Source organism: Pungitius pungitius, chromosome 1 (genome assembly GCF_949316345.1).
Source record: "Pungitius pungitius chromosome 1, fPunPun2.1, whole genome shotgun sequence".
In the NCBI taxonomy this organism is placed as follows: domain Eukaryota; kingdom Metazoa; phylum Chordata; class Actinopteri; order Perciformes; family Gasterosteidae; genus Pungitius; species Pungitius pungitius.
Window position 1 is genome coordinate 27,460,199 of NC_084900.1, and position 14,113 is coordinate 27,474,311.

The 14,113-nt window shown below is 42.3% G+C and overlaps 1 protein-coding gene across 3 annotated transcripts in view; it reads right to left on the minus strand.

The window, feature by feature from the left end:
- LOC119223679 (TOX high mobility group box family member 2-like) overlaps positions 1-14,113 on the minus strand; it is a 63,273-nt gene that overhangs the window by 24,021 nt on the left and 25,139 nt on the right. For all 3 annotated transcript variants that reach the window (XM_037481073.2, XM_037481074.2, XM_037481072.2), the window contains one exon: positions 6,755-6,814. In XM_037481073.2, the coding sequence (XP_037336970.2) occupies positions 6,755-6,814 (60 nt within the window). The remainder of the gene's footprint in view (positions 1-6,754; positions 6,815-14,113) is intronic.

Here is a 14,113-nt window from a genome sequence, read left to right on the forward strand (position 1 = left end):
GATGAAAGGTGAAAAAACATTTCTGATCTTTTCAAGACGAATAGATTATTCTTCAATGTTTGAATCAAATTTTTTTTCTTCAGAATGCGGAGCAACACTGTGGTCTCACACATTTTCTATTCTTATTCATTAGAGATCATATAAATAAATAAAATATGTTGTCTCGTAGTCACTCATCCCCCCTCAAGGGAACATGGAAGCCCCAGTAATCACATATGGCACAATAGCTCGCCCATAATCCCCTTTATTTTTATTTTCATGATGTCACTCTCTTTAAGCCCCTTGCTTTATGAGTCGCAAACGGAGTGGCGAGGGGAGGAGAGGAGGAGCACAGAGGAGAGGAAAAAGCAAGGGAGGGGTAAAAACAAATGATGTGGATCCCTCATTGTTCTTTCTCTATGCCCTCATTCCAGTCAGGGTAATAAGAGAACATTGTGATTTACTGTCAGTGAAGCGCAAGAGTGCATCAGAGAGAATCCACTGCGGCAGGGGCCATTAAAATAGATTTAACTTCCCACAGTATTAGGCCAGATGTCTACACTTCTATTATATTTCAATCAGCCATGACCTTGGTCTCCATATGATGAGAAAGATCACTGAGATAGAGGGAAAGAGAGAGTGAAAATAAACGGAGAAAACCAATAGAAATATCAAACTACTTAGTCTCACTAAATCCATCTGCTCCACTGTGCAGCAAACACAGAGAGAGGCTGGGACAGAAATAGAGCCAAGGTTTCAAGTTCTCTTAAAAGAGTGTATGAATCATTGAGTGCACTCTTGCTGCTGATAAGTTGCAGGGTTTTTCTTTTCTTTTGGGGGGGGGGGGGGGGGGGGTTGTATTTTCTGCGGGATATGCATTTGAGGAGGGGCTGAGGCAGTTTGCTGAAAAGACCTCAGACATTGTGAAAGATGCATCTGTTCATATTGCTCGAACAAGGGGAAATGTTGTCATCTCACATTACAGTGCAGGCCTCGTGTTGAACATTCCCCTCGAATATTTCCACAACCTTGTTGTTAAACTCTAAACTCCCCCCGATCCCAATCAAATAATTATGTGTACAGTTTTTAATAAAATCCTTACTCTGCAGTGTTAGGATTTTCATCCACGAAAGCAGCAGAGCGGTGGTCGTAGTCTGTTCTAGTTCGGAGGCTGATGGTAATTGGACTTATTGGCTGACATGGACTGACCTACATAAAGAACTACTGATCCCTGGTTTCAACTGTAACTTACAATCCCTCCTAGTATGGGCGTGTGTGTTGTGGTGATGTTCTCTGATGTTCCTCCAGCATTGTTTTCAGATATTTATGCCCCAGTGCTGGTTTTAGAGTTGAAAACCTGCCTGAATTCATGCTACTGAAATTGTACGCTCTCTTGAAATCTAAATAGACACGGTACAATATGTATCCCTTCTTTATTCTCGTGACCCTGCCAGCGGCTCCGTACGGCCTCAAAGAGGGAGTGAGATGTGTGTTGGCGTTTTCAGACCCTCAATTTTCATTTTTCCATCCTTTGTCTCAAATGTCCCCCTAACTTTTTTTCTTGCTGAAGAAGGATGCAAGGGAGCAAGGATAAAAAGAGAAACACCTTCAATGAAGGTGGGGGGGTTGCAAAGTGAGGAGAGTTTTGCAGTGATGGTGGTGGGGTGTACCGCTGCACTGTGAGTCACTGTTAAGTAACGGTGTCTTTTCACATCAGCATCGCCCACATTGGGTGTGCAGCGCCAGGGAGAACTGAGAGAGAGATGGTTGTGGGTGGAGGGGGCATGGAATGGTTCTATAGGCCAGGCCACATCTGTATTTGTTTTAACATCTATTATCCATCTATTTTTTAATTTGATTAAAATCTAAATATTTAGACCATTAGGGAGACATAATTGACATAGTAAAGATTTACAACACCTGTTCATCTGCACGCTCAATGTAGGTTTACTAGAGTTGTATTTATCGTCTCATCTTCACAAGAAAGTGAACATGTGCATAACATTGAACGTCAAACTATGCCTGTTAAAACTTTTTAGCACACTTCCCAACATGCATTGTAATTCAAATAAAATATGTGTTCTCTTTTTTGTATTCGGAGGACGTTCTTTTTTTCTTACAGATATGTCACACGGTCTTTTCTCTAATTGAAATGAAACATGCCAACTTCTCATATTGTGTGTTTAAGTACTTCCATCAAAAATGTAACATTCATTGTACAGCAGCATCGGAGAGCAACGGCTGAATAATGTACATAATCATCCAGTCCATTCAGTATTTATTTACTTGCCTCATTGCCACAAAGTAAGTTTTGCATGGAATATTATTATGACTATTCTTACCAATTGAAAAAGTATAACAAAAAAGACTTGAGAAAGACCAGTCGCTTGAATGTTATTTATTAACATGTAGCCAGTGAACTAGTGGTGTGTTTAATTGTTCATGCATCTTTAGGTGAGAGCAGTCAGCTGGGTACAGAGAGAGAAAGACATAACGAGAGAGTAATGGCGTGACACCATTAAGAATTACCCAAAATGAAGAGACAAGTAGAGAGAGAGACTCTATCCAACAAGTGAGGTTTCTATTCTAACCATAAGCTACTGCTCACTTGCAGCCGGCCGATCAATAGAAGCGTGGCTCTGCGAGACAACTGGAACCGAAAACACACGCAGCAATAGGCTGAAACCTGCGGGCTCTCCAAAGACCGGTGGCCCCTGAGTTTCCTCTCCTGCACAGGCACACAATGCAACCAGTAAGGCACAAGACTTGAAGAGACGTACAAAATTACTATCCCTCCTACTGCCGCTGGCTTGTTTTCTTTCTCCAAATTCCCTAACCCGCTGTTTCTCTAAATCTACCCTTTTCTGCCTCTAATTTTCCCTAATCGGTCGTATGCACGTATATACACATGGACATTCTTCCACATAGACTGATTATAGGGTGAGAAACCAGAGAAAACACAGAAATATACACAGAAGTACAAGTCTTTGCAATTAACCTAACAGACCAGGCCTCATCTGAATCTAAATGAAGAAAGCTAACTTCTCCATATACAAACTTTTGTATTTGTGAGCGTGGTTTGGAGGCAGCCATATTGGTGTGTCTGTGATCATTCTCATGCAGCTATTTCAGTGCTGCAAAAATACATACTGCAGTCAGCAATATTTGGCATGCATGTACGTGATTACATAATAATTAGAATCAATTGTCATTTCCACCATATTATTCTGCCTGAAAATATGTTGAATGATCTGGTTGGCTCGGTTGTTGTTGTTTTCATAACCGAGGAATAAGCGGCGAACAAACACTTATCAGACATTAATGTTTGAATGTGCGATGAAGTCTGTTTCAGAGTCGTCTTCTGGAGACTGTGTCTGTAAGTGATTCATACTTTGCACGGCTCACAAGAACATTCTCATTATCAGGATAATGGAGATATCTAATAATCTTTAATCCAACTAAATATCCTCTTGGTAGCTTTGTGTGTGGGTGGATATATAACATTGGCTGATCAGCCAAATAACATGCCCACACCTTTACATAATGCTGAAACAGATGAACTGAATGGATAGAACCCTCAATATCAAAACGTTGTGAAGCTCCATATGTGCAGCCAGAAACCGTAGGGTATTCAAAGCATTGAAAACATCTTGTTTGAATGGACAGATTGTGCCCAAGCATACAGTAAATGGCCCCTTTAAAGCTGTTTCTGATTAGCGGTTTTCTCTTTTTAAAAGCCCAGAGATGTTATGTGTAATGCAATCTCCTGGCTGTGTCATACGTCTACCTCAGTGCGTACGCTGTGGAAGACCTCAGACATGCAAACAAAGGAGTCTCTGTTCTGGCTCCATGCACCTTATTCACAGGCACACATCATGTAAAGGCTCGGCTGTGCATCGCGTTGCAGTGTGAAAACCTGCATTAAGAAATACTGGCTCCTTCCTTCCCAATATGGTCGACCATTGTGGAGCTACTGTGTGAGAGTAAAGGTCTCGCTGCAGTGCTGTTTGCACACAATAAACACAGGAGAAATACTGGAAATTCTGCAACTAGTTATAATAAAAACAAAATACACATACAAATAATAATTTACATAAGCATCATATGTATACTGTATGTCTTTAGCATATTCATTAGTCTGAAAAAGATTAGCTATTTGCAAAAGTTTTTCTGATTTGACTTTAAAAGCAAGCCAGTGCAGAGCTAATGCAAACAATCAGGCATCGGTTAAGACATAATTGACTTACATGTACAAGAGGGAGAGTGTTGCATTTCGTATGACGTATAAATAACATGCAGACATTTGGATACAGTTGCTTTGAAGTCCTTCATAAGTTAACCTCTTCCAACCCTTTGGCAGGTTAACCATTGTAAATATGAATAATTTATCATTGAGGTTGAATATGTAACCTTAAACATTAAATGGGAAGACGCCCAGCTTACCCTTTCCAAATTTTGCAAATACAACTGCTATATTAAAGAAATGTGTTTGCAAGGACTTTTCAGAACTGGTGTGCAAGCCTCTATTTGACGGCGCTGACTGAGCATCAACTGCAACTGGCATGTTTTGAAAAGCCCAAATTGCCTTATCCACTAAGAAGGTATTTGTTGACACAACGCTGCAAACCTGGAATGGTTGTCAAAGATTGACGCATGACCACTGCAGCAAAGAAACTACAAACCAGGACATTTATCCCAATTACTGTAAGTCACCATGTATGCACGCATAGTGACATAATTAGGACAGACAACGATGGACCAGGTAGACTGAGATGTGTGCTTTAAGGAGACCATAAGCTGCTAAAGCTTCTACTCGACCCCTGATTACAGTCAGTCAATCCCAACATCAATGGAATGACCCCCTTATGGCTATAGGATGACGCCTGTGTGTGTGAAAGAGTTCATGAGAGTAGCTGTGTGCATGTGAGTGTATATTTGGGTTTATGCGGCTGTGCATGTCTGTGGTGTTTGTGTGCACGAGTTCTTTTCTCACCAAGCTTTGTAGAGAATCTTTTTCTGAAGAAGGAAGCTGGTTGTTGAGTTTTTTTAGACATTATTTTTTCAGGACCACATATACATGCAGCACATGTATGTATGTCGATTTTTCGGCACTGTGCTTGTTCCTGCTCCAAATCTCAATGTATCCTCTGTCAACCTCTACTTTTGGCACATAACAACACAACCATATGCGTGGTGAAGAACCACTCAGAAGAGAAGGACATTAAACGTGTTTCTTTTTTGTTGATGTGGTAAAAATGACTCTTAGGTATTGGGGATATATGTTGGTTGATAGTTAGGTTTCATGTGCAAAGGAAATGAATTATGTCAAGGCGGGTCCTACGAAGAAGTAGGAACATACTGTATGTGTGTAACGGTCTGCACAGTGTGTACAGTGGGTGTGAGCTTATCACTAAGGAATAACTTTGTGTTACAGTATGTGCGTGCGAGAGCGTGTCTGAGCGCGTGCTCCGGCGTCCTCGGCCCTCGGGCCTCGTCCCGAGACTCTCTGACAGTTATTTAGCGGGGCCCTAATTGACGAGGTGCCTCCACCTCGTCCTGTTTTGTCAGAACACGAAGTCCTCGCTGCTGGATCAACACATATCCTGGAGTTGCAAATGCTGCCATATGTCTGGCCATGTGTTCCCATCCACCAGCCGGCAGCAGTCAGGGCCGCGCTTGTCTAACTCGCTGGGTTTGTGACTGGGAAGGGCAGCGCATGACTGGGCAACACAATTCTGACACCCATACGTCAAATGAAGTGGTCGGTGATCCTAAGCTTCAAACAACGACGCTCTACGCCTCCCCCCCCCCCCACACCACCCCACACCCCCTCGGGTATCAACTTGTGTATGTATCAGTGACGCCGTGACATTGAACACTTGTTACTCGCAAATGGTCTCCAGACGCATCGAGGAGCACGGACCAAGCCGTGTTCCTCGATGCGTTGAGAGTGAAAACGGGTCGGACTGGGAAAAGTGTATTAGTCTGTGAATGGTGAGACGTTGGAGCCGGTGACTGAGGGGCCGTCACTCTCATGGTTTAATCTCTCTGATGTTATACTGATGTTTTGGATAAAATCCTCTCTCAGACGGCACATATTTTGTGGAACTAAAGGGATACTTTAGCTTACGAGGATTTAAGAGTTTTTTTTTCTACTTAGCAAAAGAGTCAAAGTCAAGGAAGCCTTTTTTTAGATTGATCCTCTGATTAAAGCTTAGTTGTTATGAAGACCTTAAGAGAAGCTTGAGAGATTAAGTGATCTGACAAATTGCATCTTTTTATACTGTATACATTTCAGACACCTGGTAAACCTTCCCACTAGGAGACACAATTAGGATTGATATTGTCACAGAGTTCATCTGGCAATAAAAAAAGCTATGCAGCCGAGATTCACTTTGTCCACAAAAAGAGGAATCTGTTTGAAAATTGATTTTAACTCGCTGGTCGAATGACAGGAAAAGGGAGGAGACCACTAAGGCCAGTTTGCTTCCCCTGCTGGGGAACAGAGGTCGATGTGAAGATGTCATACCCACTACGGTTAATAATGTCTGTCAAATATAGGTCAAATATAGCTTCCATTTAACGCCCCATTACAACTAATCCCATATTCAGTTAATGAGCTCGTTAACTGGCAAAAAAATACTATTGTCCCAACACTTACCAAAACACATTATTCTGACAGCTGCCAAACCGAAGTTAATTAAACGTCAGCTGCTGCTGATATTTAACTAAACATCTCTGTGGGGTTAATAGAAAAACACGTGTGCTGTCTTACCTGGTTTGGTGACCGAAAGTCTTGGTTATTGTCATTCATGTACATGTTGTCACCATCAAACTGTGGGAAGAAACAGAAAGGAGAAATGAACATGCTGTGCATGAGGAGGTTTGAGAATTGGGGGCCACGGAGGAGGTGCAAAGAGGAAAAGCTCTTTACGGGTGGCCTGAAGTGTGAGACTAATGACTTTGTCACTTTGGTTAAACCTCGTGGTGGCATGGCAGCGCGCGTAATTACTGCTCGTCAGCGGGCCGGTAATTAGGCTACATGAGCCCAGTGACGGGAGATGGGCTTTTCCCTGTGGGGTCTGCTGTGTGTCTGACAGAGAATGAGTGTGAATGAAACTGAGAGGGCCCGCAGTAGTAAAGGGTGTGTGTGTCTTTGAGACTGTGTGTGTGTGTGTCGCACAGTGGGAGCATGCTGAGTCTTCAAATCGAGCTAACAAGGCATTGAAAGATCACTTGCTGCAGGTGCCAAAACACAGTTTGACACGACAAATGACCCCTGACCCCCAAGGGTTCTGCGAAACAACACGAGAGCACCAGATGAGCGCTACGCGCAACACGTTTCCACTGATAAATTGTCCCGCTAGCCTAAAGGTCTGAGGAATTTTCCGCTAAAAAATCAGCTTTGAGTCAGCAATAAATGAGGGGAAAAAACAACACGGATTCTGTTTTTAGCTGCAGAGAAAATTAGATTCTGGCTCAGCGACTGGACCTGTGCAGTGTCAAGGTGACGGAGAGACTGCTAAAATGTTATGAAGAGCTGTATTGTGAAATGCCCTTGGTTTTCATCAAGCTTTTGTCATACCAGAAAAAACCTGCACTGGACCAGATAATAACGTTCATGAACACAATGACACACCGAAAGACTCCTTTTTGTTGGTTTAAAAGATCAACAGACACTAGATATGAGTGAACCCAAATGAAAGATGAAATATACTTTCTCAAAACAATAACTAGGTAGACTAATGGACGGAAATGGGCAGAATTCCTGAGGGGGATATCTAATATCTACACTGGTAGACAGGAAAAAGTCAAAGCATCTTGCTCAACACGAGTGGTGAGAAGGAGAAATTACTGTACGTTATTGCAGGAGAGCGGCCGGGGAAATGAGAGCCTGCCTAAGGGCAATGGTTGGTTAACGATGCACATCATGGAAGCCCTTGTGAGGATTCACTCGGTTATTCTAATGATTAAATTTACATTCAACCACAGACGCAAACATGAAACTGAGACCGGGCCCTGCATTTAAACCTCGTTGTCAACGAACATCGCTAATTCAAAAGGCCAATAATAGCAAGAAAGAAGTGCAGGTTTGTTTCAGGAGAGACTGAATGTTGCCGACTAATTGTTTAATGCTACTTGCTGAAGTTCCAGAGGCTAATTTGCTTAATGAAGCATGGCGGCGTCCATCACAACTGCAGCAGAAAGTAACATTCGCTCACCGAGAGGGCCAAAGGGATGTTGACCTTGATGTCATATCTGCAATACACTATTCGCTCCTCACATGAAAGGCTCTTGTCCTCGCCCAACTGAGCAATTTCATTCCATTGAAATCCACTTCGATATCACTGGTGACGTGAAGCCTTTTTGAGAGCATCTTTAGGATAAGATTATTTTGGGTGAAAAGAGCCCAGTCACTGAATAAAGTCATTACACAAAACGCTGCCTTGTCTTATGTTTCTAGCTGGCTTTTCAAACTGCAGTTTTCAACACAAAGCCTTATTGCTGTTTTTTTGTCGCTACCAGAAGCAATCAAGTAAAACACGGCTCATTTTCCATAGTCACATATATTATTTTAAAAATGTAATATTCTCCAAAAACAGCCTGGAAGGGTCAGCCATTTTGTGCTTCAACATGGCTGCCCATATATTGCAATGTAAAGCTATTTCCCCCTGCTCCTCTCTCGATAGATCTCTTTTTGCAAAGCCCTCGCTCTCCCACTTAAAATGCCAATTTATCCTCGGCTCAATGCTATCAGCTCTGCCATTACTCAACATTTACTGCAGAAATCATCTTCTCTTTCTCCATTGTTCTCTCTCTCTCTCATGTTTCCCCTCTTGCTCTTTTCTCTCCATCTTTCTCATTCCACTCTCCTCTCTCAGTGTTACAACCTCCTTCTACTTCTCCATCTCCCTCCCCACCTCTCTTTCCCCCTCTTTCCCTGTTACTTCAGTGGGCCTTGGCATCGCTTTCTCATCGGCAGTCTAATTGGGCATTCTGCCTGAGACAAGGGCCTCATTAAGCAGTAATTACACACATGTTGTTTTCGGCAAACATCTCTATTTGGATTGCTTTGCGTGGTAATTGTTCAGCAGGGACCACTGCTCGTAATGTTTCCCTCCGTGACACACGTGGTGCTGGGAGGGAGGAATAAAAACACGGTGAAGAAGGATAGAGCGGCAGAGAGGGGGATGTGAGAATAGAGGAAATAATAATAGGTTGTGGAAGGGAGACAAATCGCGAAATAAAGAATGCATACACAAGAGAGAGAGAGAGAGAGAGAGGGAGAGAGAGAGAGAGGGCCGATGAGAGTCAGACAGACAGAAAGCAAGGATGAAGGCACTGCTGAGGCAGTAAATGGAGAAAGACAATGAATAAATGACAAAGAAAGACAAAGACAGATTCAGTGTGAGATGAAAATGAGGTGGAAGCGGCAGAGAGAGAATGGAAAAAAAAACATAGAGAAGGAGTAAATGAGGAAGAAAAGTAGGAAGACAGTGAAAGAGAGAGCGACAGAGAGAGAGAGAGAGAGATTCCCAGAACTAGGTCAGGCCTTGCAATCATCGACAAAGCTGAGTGTTTCAAAAATAATGAAGCCACAAGGTGGAAGTAATGCTAACTAGCATACCCAGGGAAAAACATGTAATATTTACACAGTGCTAATGGTGCGATGCAATGCTGGAATCTTTTCATCTTGGAGTGCACTGGTGAGACAGTTGATGGCAGGATTGGAGGCCAAATTATAGGCCGCTCTGAAGATTGTGGTTGATTGATGGACAATTCAAATAAGCTCCTCATAAAGCTTTTCTGGGCAACATCTGTTTGTGAAGGGGGTTGGGTGGGGATGAACCGCCTGTGTAACGCCACAACTGTCCAGTCATTAGAGGGAAAAATGACCTCGCAATTATAAAAGAAAAATAGACAGCACGCCAATTATCTACCAAACAAAACAATGTTTCAAAAAATAAGGATATTTTCCATAACTTACTAAAGTAGACCTTACAGTTGACATTGACAATGACAAAACTACAATTTAGGTTTATTTGTCAAAGGCTTGTCTCGAAAGGGATCTGTATGCAATGGAAAGAAAATGTACTGCAATACTGTCATAGTTGTTATATATAACAATTCAAGTTTAAAATCTGCTTTAGCCAGTTAATGCTGCTTCAAAAGCAGTTCAAAATTAATAATCCAATTATATAAATAACTGAATGAAGGCAATTATTTTTTACATTGTGCAAGTTCTACTGTTAATTTATTTAAATTATTTCAAATTTTTCACCGCTCGGCCTGCTTATCCATCATATGCCACGCTGCAGTGCATGGTACAGGACATGGACAGTGGAATAATTACTTTTACACTGTCAACGTTCAAGTAGACCATCGCAACATCTGTAAAAGTGCAACAGTAAAAACATATTGTACCACACGGTACAAACCAACACTACAAACTTTGAAAACTTTTCAATACATTTAAAAGGGAATCCATAAGCAGAATGTGTAATACTTGTGACTTTAAAAGCCTTTGCCAGTGCACCAAGTCTCTAAAAATAATTCTCTCACCGAGCGGAATTAATAAGCCCAGAACAGTACACAGCCATTCTGTGAAGAAAGGGGTGTGGTGATGGGGGGGGGGGGGCTCATGCAATATGTATGTCTGTTTGAGCACCCTTCTTCATCATCTTCCCCCTCTTCTTTTTATTTCTCTTTTTACGTCTTTCTCTCTCTCTCCCTCGCTCCTGTCCTCAGTTCAATTAAGCAGTAGGAGAGACCCAACTAACCTCAACCTGAGACAATGTGCCACGGATTCCTCATATTGCCCAACTTGTCACTGATGGTTCAAAGCTAGACGAGAGGGTGAGATAGAGACTGTTGTGTGCACCCAAACATGAATACAAACACACACACTCCCACGCCAACACACACACACACACACACACACTCACACAAGACCAGAGGAAAAGTGAAAGACAAAGAGGCAGAGAGAGAGAGAGAGAGAGACAGAATGGAAAGATAGAAAGAAAAGGAAGAATGAGGGAATAGAAATAAAAGAAGCCATGGTGGATATATTTTAGAGTTGCATGGCAAAAGAAGAGAATGAGAGAATAGAGACTATAGTAACAGTTCTGGTGTTGCACCACGCCCCAAGCAAACAATGAACATGGGCAAACAATGAACACACGCACAAAATCACACGCACACAAAGCCCATAAAAAGCGCAGCCTGTGGCCATGGTGACACATGCTCTGCTGTCGTTAGATAAGGGAACAGGGGCCTCTTCCTGGGTTCTGAGAGTTTGATCCTGCACACTCACAAACACACACACCCACACACACACTACACGCATACACACAAACTACTTGTGCCACTCTGCAGCAGCACTAGGGTCACATCCAAAAACTCCCAGCATTTTATGTAAGCTCACCTTTATTTGCTGCGTGGTTCTTTTACATATGCTAAACCCAGGCTGAGTTCATCTGGACACTCAGGGCTCACAGGGTCAAAGGCATGATTAGATATTGATAAGTTACACGGAGCAGCTCCTCATTTCTCTCAGAGGGATGTTAATGGAATTGGGCTTGGTATTTCCTGGCCTTGTGCCATGTAAGAAAGTGTGCAGTTAGAGGAATTGGGAACAAGAATCAGAGTCATATTGCATTTCCTCAAAGAATATCTGCTTTACCTCTTCAGCTATTCTTCTGAAGAAATATTTAGTTTTGCAGTATTGTAGTGCGTGTAGGTGTTATCAGTTCACAGCTAACGAGCATCAGTTCTGTTTGTTATGATCAGGTCTGTAAAGCATTCCAGACACACACAAACACAAAGTGCCACAAACGGCTTGAACAAAAATAAGAAAAAAATGTTTTCACAAAAGACATGATACAGTTTCCAACCGCTTCCGGCTTCAGCTATACCTTGTGATGTGTAAAAATAAAACAGTAGGCTTAAGCACTCATTCATCCACTTTCTGTTGCACTGGAGCAACCACAAAACAGAAGTAACAGTCAACAGCAGAGATGGAAGGAGAGATTGAGGAGAAATGCTGTGTGTACGTGTGTGTGTGCAGGTGTGGGTGTGTGTGTGTGTGCGCGTGTGTGTGCGTGCGTGTGTGTGTGTGTGAGGCCAGGTGGGTAGGTGCTAAATAAAGTTTTGTTTCCACTATCAACTCGGGCTTACAGTTAGTTAGTGAGTTCACATCAGGTGATGATGCTGACTCTCTTTTAAAATGTTTTTAAAAAAAATCTAATTTTACTTTTATTAAAATTATTTAAAAAAGCAAAAATATAGGAAACATAATATTTGTAAAGAAATAAATTAATACCATTAATACTATAATTTTGTTAGAGTCAAAAGAAACAATACATAACAATAATAGTTCTTCATCTTAGAATTGTGTGTAATAGAAACTAGCATAAGTAACTTTCTGTGTGTACAAAGGAGAACTCAGTCGAGTGCAGAGCTCCACCAAGTGTGTCTAGAATATCTACTGCTGCACACACAATTGATTAAATTAAAACAATTAATTAAGATAAACACACTTCATGCATTCATCTAAAACCAAAATTAGAGTAGCGTAGTGTGTGTACAGTGTTCCCTCTTACGTATGGTCTAAAACACACGTCTCTGTGTCTCTGGCCGCATTGCCTGGCGTTGGCCCTCAGCTATTTCACCACTGGCGGCCCTCCACCAGCCAGGGGCCAGTAAAGAGTAGTAATGAGGGAGGAGTTTAGCACAGTGACCTGCGTGCTGCCTCAACCAGGAGCCCTAAGCTGTGTGCCGCATACTGAGGCACAATGCAATCTCCGCTGTGAGGAGAAACATGGGTGCACACTCACTCATGGGAACATAAATTCAAATGAATCAGGTGTTCGAAAACAAAATTCAATTGTGATGTATAAATATGCTAAATTAACCTGAAAGGTGATCAGTAACTGTCATTGTTTTGTATAAAAAGCTATCCGGCTGCAGCTTTGGGTCAAAGCGACTTGTTGGATAAAACATATGTCAGCACATATATCATGAAATGATGCACCGGCAGGGCAGGGTGGGGTGGGGTGCGGGGGAGAGGGACAAACCGCCTGCCTTCTGAATAGTGTCACTTTCCATCGAAGTGTGATGTATCGGGGCACACACAAAGGTAGAACAGAAAGAAATTGTCAAACCAAAGTGCTACCCACACTGCCTCTCTCATCCGGCCGTGGTGGGCTTCAACGGCAGGCCTGCTAACCAGTGCTGGCGAAACGCCTTCTCATCCTCGAGCACAGTGGTAGCACATGCAATTAGTAACTAAATTAGCTAGCTCCACTAGCAGAATAGTAACAAACCTAACATGGCTTCTATGAGGAAAGTGGTTCTCCCACCAGTCTACCTGACACACACACACACACACACACACTGTCTGAGATGGGAACGTGTAGGTTTGTGTGTCTGTGTGTCCGTGCAGTACGAACAGTCTCTACATGAGTGTATGGCTGTGAGGTTTCTCTGGCAGCAGGAGCGGATGCACAGCACAAGCCACTTTTAACTGACTGAGGTAAACAGCTATGAGAAAAGATAAAGGGCTGAGTGAATGTCACATTACACCAGCCTTCTGCCTCTGTTCACCGCAGCATCAGATAACTGCAGCAGGGGAAAAAAAGTCTGGTTTCCTCTAACATATAATTGGTTATCATATTGCAATCTAGTGCTTTCTTGCCTCTGCAAAGAAAAAATAAAATAAATCATTATGAGCCTCAATCTGTTGCTATAGATTTCCCTTTTCTGTGTGCTGGACTGAGTGCTCTATCAACAACATGGAACGGCACAGGACATGCAGTTATAGAAGGTGGGAAGGAAGTGTTGCAATTGTACAGTTACTTAAGACCAGGGTGTGGTATGTTTACTGTCAAATGATCAAATGATTATAGAACCTGTGATACGTGCATGATAAACACACAGTTTTAGAATATGCCTTACAGGGAAGCCAGCTATCAAAAACATTAGACAGTCCAATAGATTACCATTGAGAGTTTAACAAAATATTGGAAATGAACAGGAAGTAAGATTGCGACATAACAGATTCTTCTTCAAGAAGTCTGTCATTTGTTAATTTCTGGGCAAAACCTCTCAGTCAAACGATTAAATGATGTATTAC